The sequence below is a fragment of the Eucyclogobius newberryi genome, unplaced genomic scaffold, assembly GCF_026437365.1.
Source record: "Eucyclogobius newberryi isolate DKJ021-1_F unplaced genomic scaffold, fEucNew1.0.hap1 SCAF_9, whole genome shotgun sequence".
Taxonomy (NCBI): Eukaryota; Metazoa; Chordata; class Actinopteri; order Gobiiformes; family Gobiidae; genus Eucyclogobius; species Eucyclogobius newberryi.
In genome coordinates, this window is record NW_027316532.1 from 21,583,065 (window position 1) to 21,610,173 (window position 27,109).

General features: G+C 39.4%; 1 protein-coding gene across 1 annotated transcript; it reads right to left on the reverse strand.

The window, feature by feature from the left end:
* On the reverse strand, positions 1-27,109 carry LOC140353426 (long-chain-fatty-acid--CoA ligase ACSBG2-like). The gene is made up of 15 exons (XM_072437984.1): positions 27,088-27,109; positions 17,065-17,191; positions 15,280-15,353; positions 13,169-13,440; positions 12,310-12,398; positions 9,948-10,068; positions 8,969-9,049; positions 8,748-8,897; positions 6,457-6,633; positions 5,106-5,287; positions 4,614-4,856; positions 3,633-3,850; positions 1,990-2,129; positions 1,322-1,568; positions 1-418 (listed from the first exon to the last, which is right to left on the reverse strand). Exons 1-15 carry the CDS (start codon positions 27,092-27,094, stop codon positions 300-302), a joined length of 2,247 nt encoding a protein of 748 aa, XP_072294085.1. The 5' UTR covers positions 27,095-27,109; the 3' UTR covers positions 1-299.

Sequence of the window (27,109 nt, forward strand, 5' to 3'; positions counted from 1 at the left end):
TAACGTGGAGAGCCATGAAACAAACAAAAAAACTTTGGAAAAATTACACTTTAAACCCAAAAAACCCCCACCTTTTTCATCAAGTAATACGGTAAAATTCACTTTGTTCACATGTAGCCGCTTAGACTTCATTGGTTCAGGTATCACCGTTAACAATACCAATAAATAATCAGCTTATACGTAACAAATAAAGCTTGTTTCACTTCTTTTATACAGTTATACAGGTAAAATGTAAACACGGACGAGGGCCAAAGCTTCAGGCGGAAAGAGGAGTGACGATGCAGGATGACGAGTTGCGTTTATTTCGGCGGCTCCGGAGCGTCGGGACTCGTGGGCGTCGGCACTTCTTTGTAGAAGTTGTTGATTTGCTCCTTGTACATTTTTGCTACGACCGGACGCTTCAGCTTCATGGTCGGGCCTGGAGAGAAGCAAACGGGGATTAGACTGTCGTTTTATTAAATGTGCAGTCGAGGGACTATCACCCGTTTATTTTTCATCAAGACGAGACGGGACGGGCGACTTTTTCATTATTCTTACATGTGAAAACAAACACGTCTCAAGGTGTTTATAACTGAATTTGGATTTATTAAGTTTTAACACCAAAATATTAGGTGAAATTTGAATTTTGACACCAGTGTTATTAAGTTACATTTTTGTTTAAATGAAATTTAAACAAGGTTATTTTTACGATTTTTATGCCTTCATTTTATATGATTTACATTACACGATGACACTTATAATGCATAACATTTGTCCTTAAAGTTTTATTGAATTACTTGTATAATTGGCCTTTAAACCTGCTCTTGAGTATATAACAAATCTACTGGCTGCAGAACGATGGTTAAAATGGAGAGGAAAAAAAGTGAATTCAGCAGTTTTTCCTTTTCACCTGTGTCTCAACTTGTGTCTCGGCATCGTCTGAAGAAATTACCTTTCTTAAATACAGCTGAATAAACACATTTTAAACATTTATTTCACAGCACAAATCCCAAAAACACAAGAATTATCTTTTTAAAAAATGTATGCAAAAAAAAAAAACTGAATCTAATCTATCTTTAAATGGCATAATTTATCTAGTTTCTTTTCGACACTTTAATTTTGAAACATTTCCCCAAGAAAAAAAAACACAATCCAAACTGTACTTCCAGGAGAAAAAAAAACGCAAGTTAAACACGTAGATCAAATTGTTGATTAAATAAAAACAAGCTAAAGACCGGCCCCTTGGTGCGCACGTTCAGCTCGCGCACGTTCAGCTCGCGCACGTTCAGCTCGCACACGTTCAGCTCGCACACGTTCAGCTCGCACACACACGTTCCCTCACCCAGCTCTCCCCCGATGATGGAGAAGTCTTTGTCGAGGATGAGCCACTTCTGGATGCGCTGGGCGTTGGACGTGGCCTTCTCGTTAACTCGGTTGATTCCTTCCTGTATCGCGGTGTTGACGGCGCGGTCTTTTCCCGCCGCGAGCTCTGACACTCGGGTGGCGTTACTGCCCAGTCTACGGCACAACTCCACCACCTCCGGAGTGAGCTCATCCTCTGGAGCGCCGCTGTCTGCATTCACCTGGCACTGGACCACACAAGACGCAGGTAAGGAACTATTCTAATGACATTTAACTGTTTTATCCCACACAAGACACAGGTAAGGGACTATTCTAATGACATTTAACTGTTTTATCCCACACAAGACGCAGGTAAGGAACTATTTTAATGACATTTAACTGTTTTATCCCACACAAGACGCAGGTAAGGAACTATTTTAATGACATATTTCATCTCACAGTTTGGCTCTTATTCGCAGATTTAAATTTGGGGGCCTGGTCAGAAGCTGTTTCTATAATGACCACTAGATGGCGACATTTGTACATTAACATTTGCTGCTTTTTCAGGGCAAAATGTGACGTTTAGGGTTTATCTTTCATTCACACATTATTTGTGAACGTAGAGACAAACACAGAGACAAACACAGAGACAGGAGAGTGTGTTTTTACCTTGATGGTGATGAGCATGGACAGAAACTTCTTCTTGTCTCCGATGAGCATGGCGTTGCTGATGAACGGGACCTGCTCCTTCACCGCGTCCTCGATGGGAACGGGAGCCACGTTTTCTCCTCCCGCCGTGATGATCAGCTCTGAAAACGCAAACGCAACTTTAACACGCGAGGAACACGGACACACGGGTTTTACGTTTTTTTTTTGTTAAACGTGTACCTTCTGAGCAAACTTCACTTATAATACTTTATGTTTTACAGTGCTCTTTATGTTGACAGGAAGTGTGTGAAGTTTTTCATTTTGACTTTATTTGTTGTATTTGTACCTGTTGTACATATAAATTATAGTTTTACATCAATCAAGCAGGTATTTGAGGAGAAAACGTTGCAAAATGTGTAGAAAATGACAGGAAGTGACATCACACCACGGACACTAATTCAAGTTTATGCAGAATTTACACAAATACCACTTTTTTGACTCTAAACATGAATTCAACAAAACTAATATATTTTTTATGTTGAATAAAAAAAAATGAGTGGCATGAGTTTTTGCCCAGTGTGCCCAATTACAAACAGGAACTGAAATTATAAACCAAATAAATGTGCTATTCTGTGATAAATGTTTTATAATTTTGAGCAAAATGCTAATATTTATCTTAACTGCATTTTAGTTCAATGAGTTGTCCGACCAGTAGGGGGCACTTTATTTTTGGCGGCCTTATCAATAAATCATATTTTTTGGTAGATTTACATAACAATTTTGTGTCAATGCTACAATTTAGTTTGTTTATGCGTAACCTTTAACGTGTTTACTGTTTTGTTTATTGTTGAGTATTTTCCTAGTTTTCAAGTAAGTATTCATTTTTGAACAGTGCAGGTTGTGGTTTAACAAGGTATTTGGCGCTTTAAAAAAAGTTATATCATTGAATATCATGTATGATATTATTGTGTTGCCATGAATAGAGTCCCATGTCTCCCATCTGTAATGCTGACAATTTTAAAAACAAATTTGAACATTTGCGTTTCTTGCACCGTTCCTACTGATATGATTGAGTTTTCCTCATTTTTGTGTCTGTCCAATGAAACACCAGATTTTATTGCAATATTCAATGTTTTGTCCTTCTATACATGAACTTAAAATGTACAAACCAGAAGTCACATTCCCAAAGTTAACACTTAGTTGCTGAAGAAGGGATGGAATATATTTTATTGCACTAAAATAGATTTAGTTTTTAAGAACACAACTGGACAAAAAGTGAATTGTCAGCCCTTGAAGTATTACTCTTAAACTTATTTGTTTTACTTTTACTCAATTCAAAGTGCAAGAATGTACTCTATCATTTTCTTCTTCTTGAGTCAGATTTGTGTCTCCTTTGCGCACCTTTGACTGCTGATGATCAAATAAAAGAAGCCACTCATAATCATATATCATGAAGTATTCCGTTTACCTGGTGGCTGCCCACTAGTCCGAAGGTTCACTTGTCCGAAGGTTCACTTGTCCGAAGGGGTTAGGGTTAGCGTTCGGACTTGTGAACCTTCGGACTTGTGAACCTTCGGACTTGTGAACCTTCGGACTTGTGAACCTTCGGACTTGTGAACCTTCGGACTTGTGAACCTTCGGACTTGTGGGGTGGAACCTTTTACCTTTGATTCTTCCGGTGATGAAGAGGAAGCCGCTCTTATCGTGCTTGCCCAGGTCCCCGGAGCGGAGCCAGCCCTCAGAGTCCAGGGCCTCCTCGGTCTTGTCGGGCATGTTGAGGTAGCCCATGAAGACGTGGCGGCCCCACAGACAGATCTCGCCGTTTCCCTCCGTGTCTGGACTCTGTAGCTTGGTCCTGCAACCGGGGATCTCCTTCCCCACGCTGGACACAGGACACTCACTTAAACTACGGAAGAGACTACGCACACAAGTAAAGCTGGACTGTCTTCTCGTACAGAGCGCTTTGAATCTCCCAAAACATCATAGATACGTTCAGTCAGAGGGTTTCCATGTTCTAACGTTGTTCCCTCATCAAAAACATATCTCAATCTCTTCTCAATAGGCGGCCTCTTCTCGATCTCTTTGCAATCGGTGGCCTCTTCTTGGTCGGCGATCTCTTTGCGATCGACGGCCTCTTCTCGGTCGGCGATCTCTTTGCGATCGGCGGCCTCTTCTCGATCTCTTTGCGATCGGCGGCCTCTTCGCGATCGGCGGCCTCTTCTCGATCTCTTTGCGATCGGCGGCCTCTTCTCGATCTCTTTGCGATCGGCGGCCTCTTCGCGATCGGCGGCCTCTTCGCGATCGGCGGCCTCTTCTCGATCTCTTTGCGATCGGCGGCCTCTTCGCGATCGGCGGCCTCTTCTCGACACGCAAGCCACGCTCTGAGAATCTTCTGTGCCGTTTTCAAGTCCATAATAAATCATCTCCAGACTCGTTCTGATCATTTCTGCCGTCTAATCACGATCATTACAACTACTAAGCCACATTTTTCCCCTCTCAAATATGTAATTCCCTCTGCTGCCAGTAGACAGACCTTAGTTCCCCGTGTTCTACTTTCTAAAACATGTGATGCCAAACTAAAGGCACTGATTCTCGTGTTTAAAGGCCAATAACAACAGAATCCTTTAATAAAAGTGGGTGCATACCTGGTGAGCCTGAAGGCCTCGGGGACAGAGATGGTGTGTGGGCCAGAGCTCTCACTCATCCCGAACAGCTCGTACAGAGGGATGTTGAGGCTGAGGAAGAACTCCAGCGTGTCTTTGGTGATGGGCGCGGCACCAGTGAAGCATTTGTTGCAGCGGTCCAGCCCCAGAGCCTTGCGCACCTTTTTGAACACCAGCTTCTTGGCGATTTGGTAACTGAGGGAAGACGGAGGGCTCGCACCGTTTCTGAGAAGAGAAATGTACACCAAAAATGAATGGACAATACATAGACACTTAATACTCCTACAGGATTACACAGCAAGTTTTTAAATCCGCTCTTCTTGCAGCTTTTGTTAACCTTTATTTATTCCTTTTTGTCCATTGTCTGATAAAATGTGCATGTGTAACAAAAATGAAGCTGCATATATATGTGCATTATTCTGTACATCTCGCATCTAAAGTAAATGTTAAACTTGTGTTAAATAGGCGACGTACTGGTTCAGTTTGCTGAGATTGGCCTGAAGTCCCACGTCTTTGGCCCAAGCTGCCACTTTTCTCTGAACAGTTGAAGACTTTGCGCCAATGGATTTCATCTTCTCCTGCATCTTCTCCCAAACTCTGGGCACGCCCATGAAAGCTGTGGGACGGACCTCCTTCATCGTGTTCACCAGAGACCCCTGTGAGAGACAAAACCAGAGCCTGTAACACTGGGACGAGGGTGCGCGCCACTGGGACGAGGGTGCGCGCCACTGGGACGAGGGTGCGCGCCACTGGGACAGGGCCCATATTCTCTGTTTTAATCTATTGTTATAAATTTTTAGTATATGGTGAAAAGTGCTGCCTCAGCAGAAAGACGGCCTGAACGAGTGATGTGTCGAGTGACGTCACGCCTCATTCCATTCTAACTTTACTAAAAGAAAACCAGAGTCAAAACCTGTCGGTCGATACCGAGCAGTTGTGGGAAAGTCACAAACCGAAAGCAGAAAACTCAACACTTTTTGGTGAACACTGACAAACTCATGACTTTTTGTTTAGTCTGATAAAGAAATGTTTTGTGCTTCTATTTTAAAACAGAGCAAGGCCAAAGTTTCCAAAACTATTTAGTGCCTCTAAAAGCATGCACTGGATAAAGTGCACTTTAAGACAGGACTATGCATGCATAAAATAACTAGAAATGATATATTTATATGTAAAAAAAAAAAAAGCTGATTGAACAGTAGGGGTGGGATTTATCTATTGTAGAGTATCTTAGTAACAATATTCAGACAATCCAACAGAAATGTGTTAAAACCTTTAAACATATTAGTTGACTTTTTAGAAAATTGTGATTTATTTGACAAATATTTAGTGCAGAAATATAATCTTGTACTTGATTTGAAAGTAAACAATTAAAGAACCGTCAATTAAAATGTTTCATCAGCACTTTTGCGATTATTTTGTATTTATTTATTTTAATTATACGTGTGATATTTAATAGATTGCAAACCTAAATTTTGATATGTTGCCTCTGTAAACCAACATATGTTGACTGATCATCGACTAAAGGCTTTTAGATCATTGATGCAGTAATTAAGCTGTACCATTAAGAAAAGTAAAACTGACAATGTTGTAAAAGTGCACAACGGGCCAATGACATTAGGCCTTATATTAAACAATGCAAAAGTAAAAATACAATATTATGATCTAAACGATTGGTGGTAGTTTTTCTACTTTTCTTGGAAGAAACCATTCGGCCCAATAAACGGGTAATTGTTTTCATCTTGAGTTTGTGTGTTTAAATATACATAATATATAAATACACACAGGGCACCAAACCTTAGAGGAAACTCCCTTAAACTGGTCTCACCTTGAGGGCGTCGGGCTGGGCGAAGTGCGTGACTGCGCCCACCTTCATGGACACCCAGATGTCGACCATCTGAGCGGCGATGTGGCTCAGGGGCAGGTAGCTTACGATGGCCTCCTGGGCCTGGCTGGGCTCGGTCAGGTTCACGTGTCGGCAGGTGGACATGGCGGTCCAGGTGAGCTGAAGACGCAACACAACCAAAGGGTTAGAAATACAGTTTAAGGCCGAAGATCCTGATGTTCACAGAAGGAGGCAGTCCAATCCGTCCATGGCGCTCGGAGCCTCGGAAACCTCTGGCACATCGTTAATATCCACATGCATTCATTTTAGGACCAAAGATAAAGGTGAGCCGCACAAGCAGAGCCAATCAGGGCTTGTTTCAATGTGTTGTTAGCTGCAGACAGCGTCCAGCGGTCTCATTTAGTCAGAAAGAGATGCTTTTAAAATACTCTTTGGAGGGAAACAAAACGTCTACCACAGCTTTACGAGGGGCCGTACAGAGGCTTGTCACAATAAATACTATATCCACACATTGTTAAAATAAATAACAATAACACAAGAACAAATTTATTGTGTGTACATTTTCGTTGCACTACTGAAGATGTTTTTGTTAATTTACTGTATTTTATTTAATTTTTTTAATATGGACATAGCATTGGACGAACCAGATGCAATGTTTTAAGTGTTATAGCAGAATATGCTAATTTTCAACACCTGTCCATAGGGCCAATTTAGAGTTGCCAATTTTACCTAACACATGCATGTCTTTGGACGGTGGGAGGAGCCGGAGAACCCGGAGAGAACCCACGGTAACACGGGGAGAACATGCAGACTCCACCCAGAGAGATCATATGATGTTGGTCTGGTCCGGGAATCGAACCCATGAACTGTAGAACAAGGTAGAGTTGAATACTTCTATGACTAATATTTACAATTGGGGTCTACCGCGTTTCAGTTGTATTTTTATTAGTTGTTCATTATTAAAGAACTTTGAGAACCAGGAAGTGCGCTGTTAGCATGCTCGTTGTTGTTGGCTTCAATAGGTCCTGAAAACTTTGCCATACTAACACGTCAATGCCCAATGTCTCGTCAGAACTCAGAAGCTAAGCAGGGATGGGCCATCGCGTTTTCTCCACTTTACTTTACATATAAAGGGAAACGTATGCCGCACAAAGTCTGGGAAACTTAGAATAAAAAAAATTATAACTTTTGATGGCCCACTCCTGAAGATAAGTCTCATCAAATTTCAGGTTAATCGGGCTATAGCAAGTGTACGAGATTTTCCCATTGGAATAACATGGGAGGTTTCTGTCATCACTACGGCTACGCCGTAACAAATATGACATGGGTCTCATTGACTTTTTTGATCGGGATGCCAAAATGGAATTTTGTGCCAAATTTCATACATTTTGGAAGAACTAAATTTTGTGGTCTCCATACAAAAGGAGATTTTTTTGAACTTCTTAGCTGCACAGAGACCGTGATTCTTAGAAGGATTAACTTTTGATGGTCCACCCCTGAAGATGAGTCTCACCAAATTTCAGGTTAATCGGGCTAACGCCCAAAGAGGAGTTCGTAAAAGTATAAAGTGTCAGCTTTTCACATTTCAGAGATATGGCGATTTTACCATTGGAATAACATGGGAGGTTTCTCTCATCGCTACGGCTACGCCGTAACAAATATCACATGGGTCTCATTGACTTTTTTGATTGGGATGCCAAAATGGAATTTTATGTCAAATTTCTTAAAATAAAAAAATATTTTACTCTCCTTGTAAAATTTTATTTCACTCTATAAGGGGCACTATCGCGCCAAATTAATTAGTTTCACTTCAAGTAGGTTCAAGGCAAAGGGTTTAACAACTGATTCAAATTTGACACAAGTCGGACTTTGTATGCGCAAATAGATGTAACTTGAAAGTATTCTGAAATTTTAGCTACAGTTTGCAGATACCGTGAAAGATATCAAAAAGACTTTGATAACTTTATTGTCCCACTCCTCAACACCATCAGATTTTTTTGGGGGCCATTTCCTATCTTTCAATGCATTTTTTGTACATTTAGGGAATAATATTCCGATGCGAAAACAATGTATATGCACAGAACGTGCAAGAGTTGGGGAACGTATTCGTGAGCTACTTAGCGCAAACGAGCGCTTTTCATGGGGATGAAGAGGAAGAAGAGGATTTTGCCTAAATCGTTCAGCCCTAGTGTCTCCGTTTATCCTCCACTCCAGTATCTCTAATTGCTGTGAGAAGCACTGTGGCGTTTAGCGCGTCGTCCCTGGAGACCTACGTTGTCATGACTGAGCATGACTCCTTTGGGCTGGCCCGTGGTCCCGGAGGTGTAGATCAGCGTGCAGCACTGGTTCGGCTTTTGACTGGCGATGATGGCGTCGAGGGGCGCGTCGGGCTCGCCGCGGCCCAACTCCATGAATTCCGCCCACTGCCGGAGACAAAAAAGGTTCAAAACGCGGCTTGGACGGACGGAGATCGCAGACGGAAACGGGCGCTTACGGAGTACAAGTTTGGCCTCTTCTCTTTCAGCGCGTCTTTGTACTGGACGATGGCCTTCAGATGAGGCAGCCGGTCCTCCACCTGCAGCAGACAGTTTCACATCAAACATCACAAAAAAATGTTGCACAAGTCGCACCAGCCAAAAAATGCATAATAGAAAAGGAAAAAACGTAAATAAGTTGCACTGGAGTATAAGTTGCATTTTTGGGGGAATGTATTAGATAAAAAAAGACCAAGAACAGACATTTAATCTTGAAATGCAATTTGAAATAGGAACAGATTAGAGAACATGGTGAATAGGTGTACGTATGCTAACGCTAACACCTTCAGCTACATGACGCACAGACAGAACTGTGGTAAGTGTCTGGTATGTTAACGTAACATAAACAGTTATTCAGATAACTATAGCATAAAGAACATGCTAACAAGTTTACCAAAGCATCAGTTTTACCCCAAATCACTAAATCCACTGAATTCTTCTTCCTCTGTGTCACTTCTAAACAACTCCACAAACTCCGGAGGTAGAGGAAGTGCAGATTCTTCTTCTACATCGCTTAGAGCCTAGAGCGCCCTTTTGTGGTTGCCAGTGTGAAAATACCAAATAATATCACATACAAGTTGCTCTGGAGTATAAGTCGCACGCCGGCCAAAACTATGAAAAAAAGGTGCAATTTATAACATTAACATGAATATGAACGACTTTTAAAACTATGAACGTACAAATGCACAGACGCTTAATGTATGTTTACAAGGCTTTAAATATTATTTAAAAATATGGAAATCTAAAAATAACAATGCAAATAATCAATCCATCCATTTTCGACAGCTTGTTCCCTTTCGGGGTCGCGGGTGACTGGAGCCTATCCCAGTGACTTCATTTTCCAAACAATTATATATATATTTTTTTTCCTTTAAGTGTATGTTTGACCTCGTACGCGTGACAAACCAGTAAAACGTTTAAAAAGACAACAGCACAGACCTGTAGGATCTTCTGCAGCTGTTTGTGGTTCTCCACAACGATCACGTTGGCCTTGCAGTTGTCCGCGACGTACAGGCAGGCGTCCGGCGAGTTGGTCGTGTAGATGCCCACCGCGAAGCCCCTGCAACCACAACGCCAGCGTCACTCACAGGCAAAACACGTGGGCAAAACTTGTGGGCATTGTGTTATTATTTTTAACTTTTAATCTCATTCCTGCAAAGTCACCGGGCACAAGCGCACGGCCAGTAAAACATCAGAACAATCAGAAAAACCCATCATTAGATCTGATTTTCGGCGAGCGTTTACGTGCGCAAGAAAACACCAACAAGGAGTAAGACAAAGTACAATAGGTTTTAAAACAACTCTTTAAACGTTTTCTCTTTAATATTTGTCTTTAATATCATTTCTCTGGCTCAGGATTTAACAATCAGATCGAACAATCAGATCACTCACATCAGATGTAACGGTTTACAATAATCTGAAAACTCCCGAAATCGGATAACGATTGGATTTTAGGACAGTCACCGATTTAGGCTTTTTCCCCGTTTGACTTTGACATAGATCATATATTGCATTTTGTTGACAGACGTTTATGGCTGAAGGAAAGTAGGACAGACTGTTCCAAACACACGTGTTCCAAGCGAGAGACTGCACCGGTGGAACTGGTTCTGCTGATGAACAGGTTTAAGGGCATTCTTGGTGTCAGAGGCCGGGCACAGGCGCTGCACGTTTCAAGCGCTGCACGTTTCAGGGGCTGCACGTTTCAAATTTTGAATCCTTAAAATCGTGATAAAATAATCAACTAATTAAACATTTGGTCTCAGACATCATCGACCTGTTAACAACATGCAAAACCGTGTATTTCTTCACTTATAAATTCTTTTTTCAACGTGGAATATTTCAGATGAACGAACGGTGTAATAAATACGGTGTAATAGAGTGTAATAGAAAGTAATGGTGTAATAGTTTATACAGGTTAATAGAGTGTAATACAGTGTAAGTGTAGATTGTAATAGAGATTAATAGTGTAATAGAGTGTAATAGAGTAATACAGTGTAATACACTGTAATACACTGTAATACAAATCACAATATTGATATATCAATACTGACAGAGCAATAGAAAAGTAGTGATTCTCATTCATAAATATAGATGCACGATTATTTTTTTAATCACATTTTTAGATGCATTGTTTACATTTTATTTTAATTTATCGGCACATATTTTGCATTTTAAAATCAGTTCAATACATCTTTATAGTCAAAGAGTTTCAATGCATTTTAACACAAAACTCATGGATATTGCAATACTTTCCATAGTATTACTTAAGTTGGATCCAAACAAAAAATCTGGCATTGAATATACACAATAAAATACATGTTTACACAAGCCAGTACTTCTCCTAAAAGTACGTGGTAATCTCAGACGCGACAGGCCCTAAATGCTGCAGATGTTTGGTCGTGTAACACGACAATCTCACATCAGAGACGTCAGTAAATAAACACTCAAAGTGTTTCACAGCCGATACTTGTGATGGTGAAAAGGAATGAAGATTGTTCCACAGATCAACTGTCAATCACACACTGTGTCTACGTGCTGCATAGGAGGTGGAACTGGAACATCATGTGGTCTCAAGTCTGTCACCACTTAAAGTTGCAATGGACGATTTTTCGGCGATTTGAGAACGCAGGCGGAAGTGCGCATGCGCACTCCCCCGTGCGGACTGATACAACACACACGTGTGTTTGTTTATTAGCGCAACGGAGCGCATCGCATCGCTCGTCTCCCGTAGATTTCCGTCTACTTTTGAGTCAGCTCGAACAGTCTTTCTCCGTCTTCATTTTGTCCGGTACACTGAGGGAACTATATTATGATAGATCAATGCGCTTAGACACGCGGAAACGTGGGGACGAGCCACACGCGGCTGCAGGTGAGCGGTAGGTGCGTTTTATGATTGATACGTGGCAGGACTAATTGGCAGTCCACGTCACGAGGAAATAAGACTCAGATTTGGGCCAAAAAAATCGTCCATTCAACCTTTAACTTTCAACAATATGTGCATCAATAATACCACACGTATCCTACAAGTGACATATGTCAAGGATACACTGTATCCTTGAAATATAGAATTAAATTAAATACATTAAATAAATTAAATAAATTACATGAATACAATTTAGGAAAATAAAATAAATTGAATACTTTAGTTGCCATATTTCAACCTGTATTTGATTTATTTTAACAGTAATAATTGCTGACAAGTCGACTAATAAAAAATAACAAGTTTGTTTTTGTTTGATTTTCGCCCTAATCCAGCGACACGCCCGGTGTTAAGAGTCTAATAAAGTGTGCGTAAACTCACCCGGCCAAAATGGCACCGATGTCTGAGATGAACCACTCCACAGAGTTGAATCCCAAGATACCGACGCCATGGCAACGCTCCAAGCCCAGCTGCAGAAATAATTACAACGAGGCAAACGAGAGAATGATTCACGACTTTTCATTTAGTCATTTCAACTTGGCTTTTAAAATACATTTAAAAAGAACAAAAGGTTAGAAAATGCCGCCTGAAGGATTCTAGAGGGAGAATCTATAAGAAAGTATTATTGAGTTTATTCTTTTTTGACATTTTGATTCAATGATGAAACCATCTTTGTTTAAAAGTTTTTAGTCACAATTATTTATTAATACTAAAATACACCAGGGCCTTTTATTGTTCGATCATGGTTTATTTCAATTTCGATTTAATTTAGTCTTATTTGAAACCAAAACAAATGAGACAGAAAAATGGTTTTGTCAGACATAATATGAGAGTGATGCGATGTGATCCGTCGCGCTAATAAACAAACGCACGTGTGTGTTGTATCAGTCCGCACGGGGGAGTGCGCTTGCGCACTTCTGCCTGCGTTCTCAAATCGCCAAAATATCGTCCATTGCGCCTTTAAATACCACATTTGAAGCAAGAAAATTGTATATTCTCCATTTTATGTAATAGAACTGACATTTCTACCTCGAAAAAAAATCTTAATTGTTGCTTATTTTGTTGTTATAAAAGCTTCAAATTATTAGAATTTCGATCTGACGTCAGTGAATCATTGAAAGTGTATTATTACCTGCTTCATTTTGCCTTTGACGTAACATTTAAGGGGTTTATACATCATTAACGCTTGGAAACGACTGGATTAAAACATGCTTAATGTAAAACATGCTAAGTGGTTCACCTTGAGGAAGCTCTTGGCGGCGACGCGGCAGGTTTGGTAGTACTCTCTGTAGGTCAGACTCTTCTGCTGCTCCCCGTCCTTCCAGCCCAGAGCCGGGTGATCCCCGAAGCGCTCCACGGACGAGGCGAACATCTGGTGTATGGTCAGCGCGGGCTCGGCGGCGATGCCCGAATCGCCCATCCTCAGCTTCACCTCGGCATCGCCCCGGGACGTCCACAGGGCGGAGTCCGAGGGCACGGGCACACGCAGAGAGACCGGGCGAGGGGCGCTTACTGAAACGAAACGAAAACCCGGGGTAATGCACGACGCACTCACAGAAATAAAATCAAGAATACTACGGGCAAGTTAAGGCTGCGTGATATTTCATGAGTCGAGATAATTGGATCCATTAAAATCAAATGGCTTTCAATACAACATTTTGTGAACATTAACAATACAGACTTATAATCGTTGCCATTTAGAGATGTCACGATTTATAATTTTAGTGTAAAGATTATTGTGAGAATAAATATTGTGATTATAACGTGACGACAGAAACGACAAAAAAAAAAAAAATCCTACATATTCTCGTTTTCTTAACGCATTTTCGCTCCTCAATGTGTCCTGCTTTTATGACATAAAACTTTCTGAATGATTAATTTGACATAAACGGCAGATGAAAAAGAAAGGACTTGAATTTGCTTCAAAAATTTTCACATTTCATTGAACTGAACAAAAAAAGACCTAATCTAGTTCAGAAATGGTCACATTTCAATAAATCGAATACATTTTTTAATCTAATAGTCTTCATATCTCTATTGCCATTCAACACCAAAACAGTTCTAGATTCCCGTTTTACTGACAGACGATTAGCTCGTTTAAAAAAAAAGACTAAAGCTAATAGATGAAGAATGTCAATCTCCAGTAAATGATCCTGTTTTTGCTTTAAACTTTAAAACACAATTCCCTGTCACTCGTAATATCCCAGCCTCACCACACAACATACGATAAAAATTAAAAATACACATCAATCTTTTTTGTTCAAATTTAAATGTTTTTATTTTTAAATGTTAGAACACATAATTTTTTTTTTAAAAATATAAATTTTAGAAGGAAAACCAACACTGGACATTTTCAGGACTAAACCAGGGCGGAACCAGGAATAAATAATTAATAATAATAATAATAATTCTGCCGTCATTTGGCCTTCACCACATACTTTAAGCAATAAAAACTACAATAATATGTAACTATAATTAAAAGGGAACAATTACATCTCCATTAAATTCCAGTAAAACGACATTAAAGCCTTGTATGTTTTTAGGTCAATTTATAACACAGCCACTCTGATAGTTTTATTTATGTTTTTTCCCCTCGAACGTGTCCGAGGCCTCCAGTTGGAACTTTAAACGACAGGAAAAAGGAAGAGACGTTTTCCTGCCAAACCGCGCCGCGTTCTCTCGCTGGGAAAACAGATAAAGCCGATTCCGTGTTTTACGTGACGACGCCGTCGTCACGGGCTTTTATCGCCCGCCGCGCCAGATCAAACGTTGGCGTGACGAGGGACAAAGAGGGTAAACACGGCCGAGTTCCTGTTTTAAACTAAAGGTCAGACCGAGCGATGTTGTGTTCAAACCAAGGCCGCTTTAGCAACGCCTTTGTTACCACAGAGAGATTAGCAACAGTCTGAAAAAAATGGATTCAATGGGCCAAATTTTAAATAATCAAAAGTAAAAGTTTGGTCATTTAGTCAATCAATTGGTCTTTGTATTAGCCAACTTATAATTTTACTGGGATTATAGATTTATGTTATATATTAGTATTATTTATTAGATTAAATGATTTATGTGGACAGCTGTTAAAGGGCCAATGACAGGTTTTTACGATGTTCCCAATTTTGACTTTATTTAGTGTATTTGTACGTGTTGTACATATACATTATAGTTTTACACCAATCGAGCAGGTATTTGTGGAGAAAATGTTGAAAAATCTGTAGAAAATGACAGGAAGTGACATCACATCATACAGGGACACTCATTCCTGTTAAAGTTTATGCAGAATTTACACAAAATAACAAACATTAATAATTAAAAACAAAGAATCCACCTCGATGAACCTCTTTAAAAACGCACCTGTTTGAGCCGGCGGAGCTGCGACTTCGTCATTAGCTCGATTCTCCTCCTCATTTTCCTCTTCCGACGACTCGCTGAGGAAAAAGGAAAAACAAATGTGTGAGTGAGGGTCCCGGAGGACTACAGAAGAGAACGTCTCCGGGGGCAACCAGGAGCGTGAACTCAAGAGACTCCCGTGGAAACACCGCAATTACTCACACATTTTCATTAAGTCTGTGAGTAAGCTTTGTAAATATGAATATCTGTTTACGCACGTTTTCCTCAATTATAGCTAAAGAAATCGACTCAACTATAATTTAACAGACCACACTGTACTTTAGCATTTAATTCTACAATATTATCTCAAAATATCTTTTTGTATTTATATTTGTTTGGATATAGATCAAATTCATTACAAAACTATTCAGGAAAATTTTATCATCTATTTTCAATACAGTTTTTTCATACATTTATCAGGGCATATTGAAGAATTGTATGCTAAATTGTGTAAAGTAAATCTCTCAATGACTCTTGGATGAGAGTCGAAACGTCTATTTTTTCAAACTGAGTCCAGATGACTACAACTGAAGCTTTTTCTACCCAAAGTAAATCTAAGTTAAATTTGTTGGAAAGTTGCATTAAAAAAAACAAACTGAACCACCATTTTGTTTGTCATTATTTAGTAAACCAGTGATAAACCTTTTGTTCAATAATCTTGAAAAATATCCATCTTGTTCAATCCCTCTGTCACAATACTCACATTTTAAACTTGATTTTGACACAAATGTAAAGACTTAACGTCACTTTTTTTTAAATTGTCATGTGGTGTTTTACAAATGTTAGTGAAGATCAAGGGCATCGTCCCACTTCTGTAATTTTATGAGTGTCAATACATGTTTAGATGAGAGTTGTTGGTATAGAGATAGTACATAAAGAACTAACTTTCACTATTTGATGCTTTAAGCATCTTTTGTTTGCGTAAAATGCCACGGCCCTAATTAAACCCTGAACAATAAAAATCATCATAAATAATAGGCCTTTTTATAGTAACATTTAAAAAGTCAGCCCAGTCTTTACAATCTGTGCTGGAAATAATAATGATAATAATTGTGTAGTAAAAGTGCCTAAAAGAAGACATAATTGCAACGTAATCTTTAAAATAATGGTATAAAGTGATATTCCTGCTCTTACTGTTTGTAGTTAATTTTACAAAACAAGAACGTCAAACAAATGATTGACACTCCAGGCACATCTGGCACATTCTGACAGATTTCCATGATATTGTCATCAAGATCATGCGAGAAAATAATACGATAAAACTCACTTACACTTATTGTCACTCCAATGTTTACACTTGTAAGATCTTGGATAATCTCTGATAACATGCGTCAGATTAGTCCAAAACTATTCATACCCAGGTACTAATCGACACTAAAACAAGATACTCATTTGAACAAATATGAATATTGAAAAAAAATTGAATAAAATGACAAATTGTACAAAATTGGAACCTTCCCGTATAGTTTTGGAACGTTCTTGATCTATACCAGAACTAACATTAAAGAAACTACGATTAAACTACGATCAAGCCTTTTTCTTTTTCTCAATACCAAGTTTGAGATTTTAGCATCGCAACAAAACGGAACCTCAACCAAGACATTCTGCAGGCAAATATCGGCACAAAATACCGTCTGAACATCGTCAATGACGCGATAAAAACAGACTAATGCTATATCGAGATATGTTTTGTGTCCGTAAGGCCCGCCCCTGCTCCTGAGGGCCCTCGCATGTGTGGACTGAACTTACTTGGCGGCGTCTTCCAGCTCTGCGGCCCCGTCGGCTCCACCGCACGGCGACTCGGCGAAGGCGATGGCTCCTCGGGGAAGCTCCATCGCCACGGCCTCGGACACGGTGCTGGGCTCGCAGGCGATCACTGCGCAAAGACACAGGAAAAACACATACAATTAGACGGTTTCGATCGACTTTATTCTTTGTTGTCGATTAGTCAGACACTTATTTCAATTGTTCATTTAGACTTTCTAAAATACATAATCAGACAATTTTAATGATGATGGCACAATAATTAGACCACATTCAGTGCTGGGGTGGAACATTAATATCAATATCAATAATAATAATAAATATAGCCGCAAGCGGCAATGATCGGCCCTCGCCACGCCGCCGCCACACCGACGCGACGCCGCAAGAGGAGGGGGCGCTAACGCGCCCCAATTGTCCTTTTATTACGCCTACTGCTGAATTTGTGACGCTGTCACATCTTCTCCCCTTTGTTTTACCATCAAAAAGCAATTTTATTTTGAATTCTCGGCAAAATGTGCGGCTTTGCCGCACAGACACCGTGACTCTTTGAATAAAAATGTGGATAACTTTTGATGGTCCACCCCTGAAGATGAGTCTCACCAAATTTCACATTGATAGGGCTAACGCCCTGGGAGGAGTTGGTGAAAGTATAAAGTGTAAACATGTTCTGGCGATTTCCCCATTGGAATAACGTGGGAGGTTTTGGTCATCGCTACGGCAAAGCCATAACAATTATGACATGGGTCTCATTGACTTTTTTGATGGGGATGCCAAAATTGAGTTGTGTGTCAAATTTCATATAATTTCGCAAAACTAAACATTTAACCTCCATATAAAATCTGTAGGGGGCGCTGTGGCGCCAAATTAATTAATTTCACTTCAAGTAGGTTTAGGGCAAAGAGTTTAACAACTGATTCTAATTTGACGCAATTCGGACTTTATCTGTGCAAACGGCAGAAATGTTAAATTTGGGAGATTTCTGAAATTCTAGCTAAAGTTTGAGGCTTCGCCGCACAGAGACCGTGACAGGTATCAATGTAATTTGAATAACTTTTGATGTCCCACTCCTCAGTAGCATTTTCACCAAATTTCAGCTTTTTAGGGCCAACGCCCTGGGAAGAGTTCGTAAAAGTACGACGTTTGAAAAAACTCCGAGTCATGCTTAGCCATTTTTGAAGCAATATGGCCGACATTTGGTTGGGCGGACGGCGTTGCCGTAATAATATTTTTTACTTCTCTTGTCACCATCTACCTCTGCGCCAAATTTCATGATTCTACGATCAGATTTTTTGGGGTCATTTCCTATCTCTCAATGCATTTTTGGTTCATTTGGGGGCGCTGACGCGCCAATTTTTTTTATTTTAGAAAAGGGAAATAGCCAGAATGTAGAGAGGCACGATTTTTAGAGGTGTGCAAATTTTTGTGACTTTTCGTCAATGTTCACTGGGTGAAAAATAGGGGGGTTGGTCCCGAGAAGAAAGAAAGAAGAAAGAATAATATTCCGATGCGAAAACAATGTTTCCCATTTTTCAAATATCATAAACTATACATTTTCGGAAAGCGCTCGCGCTTTCCTACCTCATGGTGTGGGTCCCTGGTCACTGACGGGTACTTTCGTTAATTTTGAGTGGGCGCCGCCCACTTTGTGTTTTTGGCCCTCTATGCAGTAATAATGTTCAATTTTTGCATTACATGCTTATATGCACGGAACATGCAAGAGATGGGGAACGTATTTGTGAGCTACTTAGGGCAAATGAGTGTTTTATATGGGGATGACGACCGTCTTTCTTTCTTTCATTCCAACTTTCCCATTGTAAAGTGCTCGTTTAGTGCGCACTTTTGCACGGGCTTCGCCCGTTTACAACGGTAATGTTCCATTTTCCTACTACTAATTAGTATGCACGGGGCGTGCGTGAGTGAAGGAGTGCGTTAGTGAGTGTTTGGAAGTGGGCGAGTCGATTTCGTGCGCACTATGTGCGCACTTTCGCAGCCATGCTTTGCACGGCCTTGCGAGATTAATAGGCCTCTCGCCAGCTTGTGGCGCTCGGGCCTAATAATACAAATAATATTAAAACAATAATTTAAAAAATAAATATAATACAAAAATAAAAAGTAGTAGTAGTAGTAGCAGTAGTAGTAGCAGTAGCAGTAGCAGTAGCAGTAAAGATTTCGCTGAATATGCTAAAATAAAAATAATAGATATAAAAGCAGTCTCTGTAACAAATTTCCCTTTGAGGCAATAAGGTTTTCAATCAGTTTTTGTTCATATAATAATACAGTTGAACTATGGTGACTGAATGCTTCAAGGGAGATAATGTTTACGGATAAAGCGTATTATTAATGACAATCTGAAAATGTATTATGCTTTTTTGACATTTTGATTCAATTATACCACTATATTTTTGTGATTAAAAATACTTTACATATGAGTTTAGAGTCAGTTTAGTCTAGATAACAATCAAAATATGACAGTCACAGTTCCAGTTATGATCTATAGACTGTAACAATAACAATAGCGCTTTAGATCTTTTATTTTGTGCAGAGGAAAATGTTTACTACATTTTGAGAAATAATCCAAATGCAATTTTTATTACAAACATTGTGATTAGATACATTTTTAGCATCAGAATATTAAAAGCTAAACTGCTTAATTAATAAGACGCACATACAGACATGTTTGCAGAAGAGCACGTTTTCTAAATAATAAAGCTGCATATGTTGTTTTAATACCTTAACAACTGCAACCTTTTTTCATTCAAATTCTTAACTTACTGGACAAATACTGCGCTTAAAGTCGAATGTAAAAACGCAGTGCACAGTCTAATTGTTTGCATTGGTTAGAATTGCAGTTTAGTGGTAACTAATGAGGCGGTCCATCCGGCTTTACAAGTCCGACAACAAGATTCACTGAAGAATGTCAACAACCGAATAATAAGTTTCTATTTCTAAAACGGCTGAAACAAAACAGAACCGTGGAGCGGCATTCGAAAGCATTTACGGACAATCGTTTGGTAGATCCATGGGTAAATTTCCAGTTTCCCCGTTCCATTTCAGAGCGACAAGTTTGCAAACCACCCCTAAGTCTGTGTGTGTGTGTGTGTGCGCGTGTGCGTGTGCACGTGCGTGTGCGCGTGTGTGTGCGTATGTGCGTGTGTGTGTTGCATAGAGACCGTGGACATGGCAGCTCAGTCTGAAGAGCTTTGCGGTTCTTGTCTAATTGTTTTAGCGGCCGAGTGCGACTGACTCTGCTCAAAAAAGTGTTGCTGTTGTTGAGCCGCAGCGAGGTTTTTCACTTCCTGTGTTTAAGTATATCACAGGTAAACTCTTTAAGTTTATGTCTCAACACTGAGCAAAAGAATAGAGGAAGAGGGATGAAAATACACATCGCAAACTTGAATAATGCTTTTCAATTTGCTGTGATGTTAGTGGACTTGATTATAGTACTTTTTTACTTTGGCACAGCCGATACGCAAAATATACAACATTGTTAGACATAGAAGTGGGGAATCTATCGTAATTTAGATAATATTATTACTCTTGTTGAGAAGATATGCAAACACAATAATAATACAGAGATTGGTAATGCTATAAAAAGAGCTGATTAAATATAAATCTGAAAAAATATGTATGTTGTAAACAGTAAATAAGGGTATAGGCTGATATTCATGCACTTTGTGATTAACGTTTCACATTTGTCTGATAATTAAACCTGAACTAAAAAAAACATATTATAATGATTTTTTTTTCAATATTTTGACACAATTTTTGTTTTATTTTTCAATTTTTTCCCCCACTAATACTACCATTGAAAAGTAATTTGTGACCAAACCAGGTCTAGTGCTGACCAAGAATTAAACCAGTAAGTAAGTTTTTTTTTTAAAAACTATATACTTGAAAGATGGTTTGTTGGCTGGATTAAATCGCTTGGAGGGCCCGATTTGGCCCCTGGGCTCTGCCATAAAGTAACAATAAGTAAGCAGCAATGAAATCAAATGTGGATAAATGGACAGATCCAACAATTCAAACATTCTGCTCACTTATGGTTAAAGTTGGGTAAACAAACTGAACGAACCACAACTTACATCACATTCCATTCTGCTTTTATCAAGTAGACTCACCAGACCACATTTTTCAAACCTGGTTTCAGTCTAAATTAACACAAAAATGTTACAAATGTAGAATATGGGGCAAGACAGAAAACTGCTCGACTTCAAACGCTTTCGGGTTCATGACCTCATCACAGAAAACAACACAAAGCTTCATAACAAAAGGTTCTGGGCTGCGGCCGGCAGCTCCAGGACGCTCCAGGACGCAGCCCCCGAGCTGAGCCTGGATCACTGTGGCCCGGGCCATGTCTGGACCGGTCTGTTTATCTTGGGGGGCTCAAAACACATACCAGCAGCAGCCTCATCTGCCCTTTGACACACTGAGGAGGGGGCCGAGAGGAGGGGAGCCGGCCCGTGGAAGGGGAGAGGGCCCGAGGAAGGGGAGAGGGGGAGAGGGCCCGAGGAAGGGGAGAGGGGGAGAGGGCCAGAGGAAGGGGAATGGGTGAGAGGAAGGGGAGAGGGCGAGAGGAGGGGGAGAGGGAGAGAGGAGGGGAGCGGGCCGGGGAGGGGAGCGGAGCGGGCCCGAGGAGGGGAGGGGAGGGGAGCGGGCCCGAGGAAGGTGAGCGGGCCCGAGGAAGGGGAGAGGGCCCGAAGAATGGGAAAGGGTGAGAGGGCCAGAGGAAGGGGAGAGGGCCAGAGGAAGGGGAGAGGGCCAGAGGAAGGGGAGAGGGCCAGAGGAAGGGGAGAGGGCCAGAGGAAGGGGAGAGGGCCCGAGGAAGGGGAGAGGGCCCGAGGAAGGGGAGATGGCCCGAGGAAGGGGAGATGGCCCGAGGAAGGGGAGATGGCCCGAGGAAGGGGAGAGGGCCCGAGGAAGGGGAGAGCCAGAGGAAGGGGAGAGCCAGAGGAAGGGGAGAGGGCGAGAGGAAGGGAACGGACCAGTTGAAGGGAACGGGCCAGAGTGGAAGGGGAGCTGGTTAGAGTGAAAGGTCTCATCCAGTTAACGATGATTATTTTACTAAATTAGAAGACAATTATTTCCATCGATGAACTCGTTTCCGCCCTCATTAATAGTACTTCTAAAGACTTGTATATCATTACACATCATGGCTAGACAAAGGTCCAGACACAGTCAGGACTTTCAGCTTCCTCTTTATAGGAGGCATTTTGAGTTCTTTTCCCCATTTATTCTGAACAGTTCATGTAATCGTTTGTAGAGGTGTAAACTACAGAGTTATGGCTTCGTACAGAATGACCCTGGACATACTGCCTATTGTGACCGCTCTATTCAAGTACGATTCATATTCCATTTAATGACATGCTTTATGGTGATTATTACTGCCTCATGTTTACTTGCAGGTTTGAACTGTGCAGAATGCTGACTAACACAATTCCCCAAATTCCGGTGTCACGTGTGCTTGGTGGGGGCGGGACTAAACGTCATGAACTTCTGAGCGGCAACTAACCGTGATTTTGGGTAGCGATAAATCTAGAGATTATTCATTTGATTAATCGATTGCAAAAAGCCTGTGAATATGAGGTTTATATTCCGTTTGAGTTCGTCCTGGTGCAGAATATTTATAGACAAAAGGTTGTTTTCATCAAAAACACTAAATGAATACATTCTTTGAGACATTTCTGTGAGATTTCTGCTTTGTCTGACTCATAAAACCTCTTCTCTCGGCTCATGGCAGGTTCAGAGTCTGCGTTTAGAGCATTATTTGATTACTTAATTAGTAAATAAAATTAAATAGTTGACAGCTATTTCTAAAATCAATTAACCTGTTGCGGAGTAAATAGAATTAGCTCTTAGATTTGATTAATCCACTTGGTACGCCTTGAATAATGCTGCAATAGCTGTTTATAGTTTAATTTATAGTTCAGAGTAACATGTTAGAATCTGCTAATGAAAGTTTCAAATATGAAAATGGTTAATTATCATCTTAATTACAAACTAAAAACATAAGACATTCTAATATCCAAGTAACCTAAGCAACCTTAGCAATTTGACAAGTTGGAATTTCGATTGGATTGCAATATATATGTTGAGAAAATGTTGTGAATGATAAAATAAAGTTAATGTGACATAAAAAGCGAGATTGAAAGCACTTTACGTTTAAGTTGACTCTTTTTTGATTAAAATGACCTCTCTTTGTTTCTAAAAACATCCCCAGCCAAATGTACAATATTTTAGAACAAGAACATTTAACATATTCAAAAACAGTACAAAGACGTCTGCAGTTAGTCAAGATTATTACGTGATTATTCAGGTCACAATATAATCATAAGAACTAAAAAACTAAAACATTTTGATCACTTTAGATGAAAAAATGTGTCTTTTTATTCAGTCTATATTACAAACAAATACATCCATCACATTAACTTTATACATTTCATAAAGCCGGTCACAAACTTAAATATTATGTGTCATTAGGAATTAAAGTCATCCCCGCCATTATGATTTATCATTAAATCGAGGCGTTTTTTCACACAATCTTACCAATAAAAATTTATTTCTTTGCCGTCCTTAGCAGTCAGTTGAAGTAGCATTTGTAAAAACTCACTCAACGTTACAAAGTTGTTAATCTGGCTGTGCAGACTCAACAAACAGCACCATAATTACATAAAAATCTCAAAAATCTAACACATTTTCCTCAATAATTCACTTAATTTGTAGATATTCTCCACCTAGAAGCCTCCAGTCGCCATATTTCAATAATAATGTAATAAAAAGGTCTCGATGTGCAATAGAAATAAACGTTTGACAAGTCGACTACTAAAGTAATCATTAGTTGCAGCTCTACTCTACACGTACTTCAAGTTAATTGGGCCCGTCAGTAATTATCATTATTGTTATATATCAACCCACTGTTTTGTATGTAAAGCTGCAGTTACGAGATCACAAATACTGCCATTATTTAAGTAACAGTCAAAATATCCTGTTTTATAGCCTGAAATACATGGGATTCTTTTATTAGTTTGGCCAGGATACAATCATCTTTATTGACAAAAGTGAGGAACTTTTTTTGATCTCTTAACTGTGATTGTGTTTTATTGTGCTCCTTGTTAGTTTTTAATCAAATTTTTCAAAATATATTTCTCCAAGTAGTTTCAATATAATCTTTTATTTTTACGCATTTATTCATCCGCAATTCAGCCTCTAAATTACATAAGTTTTGTCATTGTAATTTATCATTATAATTTTTTTTAACATTTAAATTATTATTATTTTTAATTATTTTATTATCTGTATCGAAATTGCCACTTTGACAGGTAAAACTGCGCTGCTTATGCTGTATACACTCTCGCCTTGTTTATTGCATCTAAAGCGTTATTTCACTCTTTTTGCAGTCTCAGTATCAAAATGTGTCATCTTTAAGTTTGTCTAAAATAAGATGACAGTCATAACTCTTATGCCCTCATTACCATAAATCCATATCTGTGATCGATCTGCTGTGGTTCAGCCGCGGATATTTCCGCCGGCTGACTATAAATATAAAGAAGAATCCCATGTATTTCAGGCTATAAAACAGGATATTTTGACTGTTACTTAAATAATGGCAGTATTTGTGATCTCGTAACTGCAGCTTTACATATAAAACAGTGGGTTGATCTATAATAATAATAATAATTACTGACAGGCCCAATTAACTTGAAGTACGTGTCAAGTAGAGCTGCAACTACCGTATTTTCCGGACTATAAGTCGCACCTTTTTTCATAGTTTTGGCCGGGGTGCAACTTTTATTTATATTTATACTTATATACTTTTACTCCGGAGCGACTTATTTGTGATATTATTTGTTATTTTCACACTTGCAAACACATTTCATTCTCCAGTGCAACTTATATATGTTTTTTTCTTCTCTATTATGCATTTTTCGGCTGGTGAGACTTATACTCCAGTGCGACTTATAGTCCAGAAAATACGGTAATGATTATTTTTGTAGTCGACTAATCAAATGTTTATTTCTATTGCACATCGAGACCTTTTTAATACATCAGCACCCAAATAAAAGTTGAAATATGGCGACTGGAGGCTTCTAGATGGAGAATATTTACAAATGTGATTGTTTTTTGACTTTTTGATGTAATAATGGTGCTGTGTTTGAGGTAAAATGGGCTCATGGCGTGTGTCCTGGGTAACAACTTTGTAGCGTCGACTAGTACGTTTTTTAACAATGAGACGGTTGAAAAAAAAATCACGCAATAATTCCACGGCACGCTCGAGTTCACAAAGTCATTAAACTTTCAGAACATCCTCGCATCCTTTTGTTTCACTTTCATTGTTTATCTTGAGCTGAATTTACATGTTTTTACAAAGGGAGTGTCCCGGAGTAAAGGTCACCTACTTTAACATTTACTCAGACTATGTACAGCACAGGTGCATTGTGATACTTTTCTCAGAAGGCTTCGGAGTAGAGCATTAAACCTATACATCATGCGTTTATGACATGATGATAAATACTTGGCCTGGCTGAGTGTTTGTATCGTAGATGTGTTTTGATCATTGTTACCGTTCGAGTCCGTAACAACGGCAAAATATCAATAACATAATCTCCTCCACCTGCTGCTGATTGTAATGTAAATGTTAATGATTTTTTATGTCTATTATCACTGTTATATTACTGTTTTTTTCTCTAATGAACTCTGAAGATGAATTTATTGGACTATTGGCCAGTGACTTCTGGGAGGGAGAACAACAATTTTAAATGGTATAAAACCTATGGATTTAAAATGGGGAGAAATAAAAATAATTAATGATTGAATACACCGGTTTGTTTCTTATATATATATATATATATATATATATATATATATATATATATATATATATATATATATATATATATATATATATATATATATATATATATATATATATATATATATATATATATATATATATATATATATATATATATATATATATATATATACACACACACACACACACACACACATATATATACATACATATACACACACAACACACACATACACACAACTTGTCTACAATGTTGTGTTCTTCTTTACCCAAATAATGGGGGTGTAAATTTGTATAAATGAGAAAAACTGGTGTGTCCACGGTTTCCACTTTCAGTTTGCACTTTCTTAAATTATTTTAATACTTTATTTAAAAAAAACATCTCTGTCTCAACAACAACAACAACTCCTGACCGTTTGGAGCAAGTGTCTGGGGCCATCATCCATATTTATGATAATCCCTTAAAAACGACAGATGACGCGCGCCTCCTGCTCCGCTTCTGCCGCACGCGCCCTCGTCTCTTCACGTCACGTCGACCAAAACGAGACATAACGAGTAAACAAAACGGTTAACCGGCCCCGTTAATCTGCCCCCGGAGCAGGACTGCGGTTTTTTTAACGTTAAAACTGGGCGTAATATAATCTGCAGCAGCTCACGAACGCCACGCGCCCCGTCTCGTGCGCGCAATGCGTGCTTTACCTTTAAATCTAAGACGCGTGGAAAAACAGTCTCAACTGTCTTTTTTCTCTGCTTTCTTAGTACGTGGACAGACAGTCAATGACATGGAAACGCCCAATAAATAATAATCAATCAATCAATCAATCAATCAATCAATCAATCTATTCTTAAACCTAATTATGCATTTATTTATCCGCCGTTCAGCCTCTAAATAACATCACGTTTTGTCATTTTCCATCCAAAGCCTTAAAAATAAACGTGAATTTGTTTGTCTTTCATAGCAATACTTCAAAATCCAAACAAGACAGCTCAACTATAACAACAAAAAAGGGTAAAAATGTGATACATACCGGACTAAATGAACGCGTGAAGGATTGCGTCGAATTGTCACGTAAATGTGCAACGATTTGGAGACATTAAACGCAGAATCGGCGTGTTCTGCAGGAGGTTACACGCCCTGCTGTGGCACTGAGCGATCCGCATCAGAAATATGAATGAAAAGCAGCCGCGTGCTCACTTACACTGCATCGCTGGAAAGATAAT

Excerpts from the sequence above, each read along its gene's own strand:
- LOC140353426 (XM_072437984.1), bottom strand. Across the intron at positions 13,441-15,279 it reads AGCTCCGCCGGCTCAAACAG|TAAGCGCCCCTCGCCCGGTC; the intron begins GTGCGTTTTTAA and ends GTTTCGTTTCAG. Across the intron at positions 1,569-1,989 it reads CCATGCTCATCACCATCAAG|TGCCAGGTGAATGCAGACAG; the intron begins GTAAAAACACAC and ends TGTGTGGTCCAG.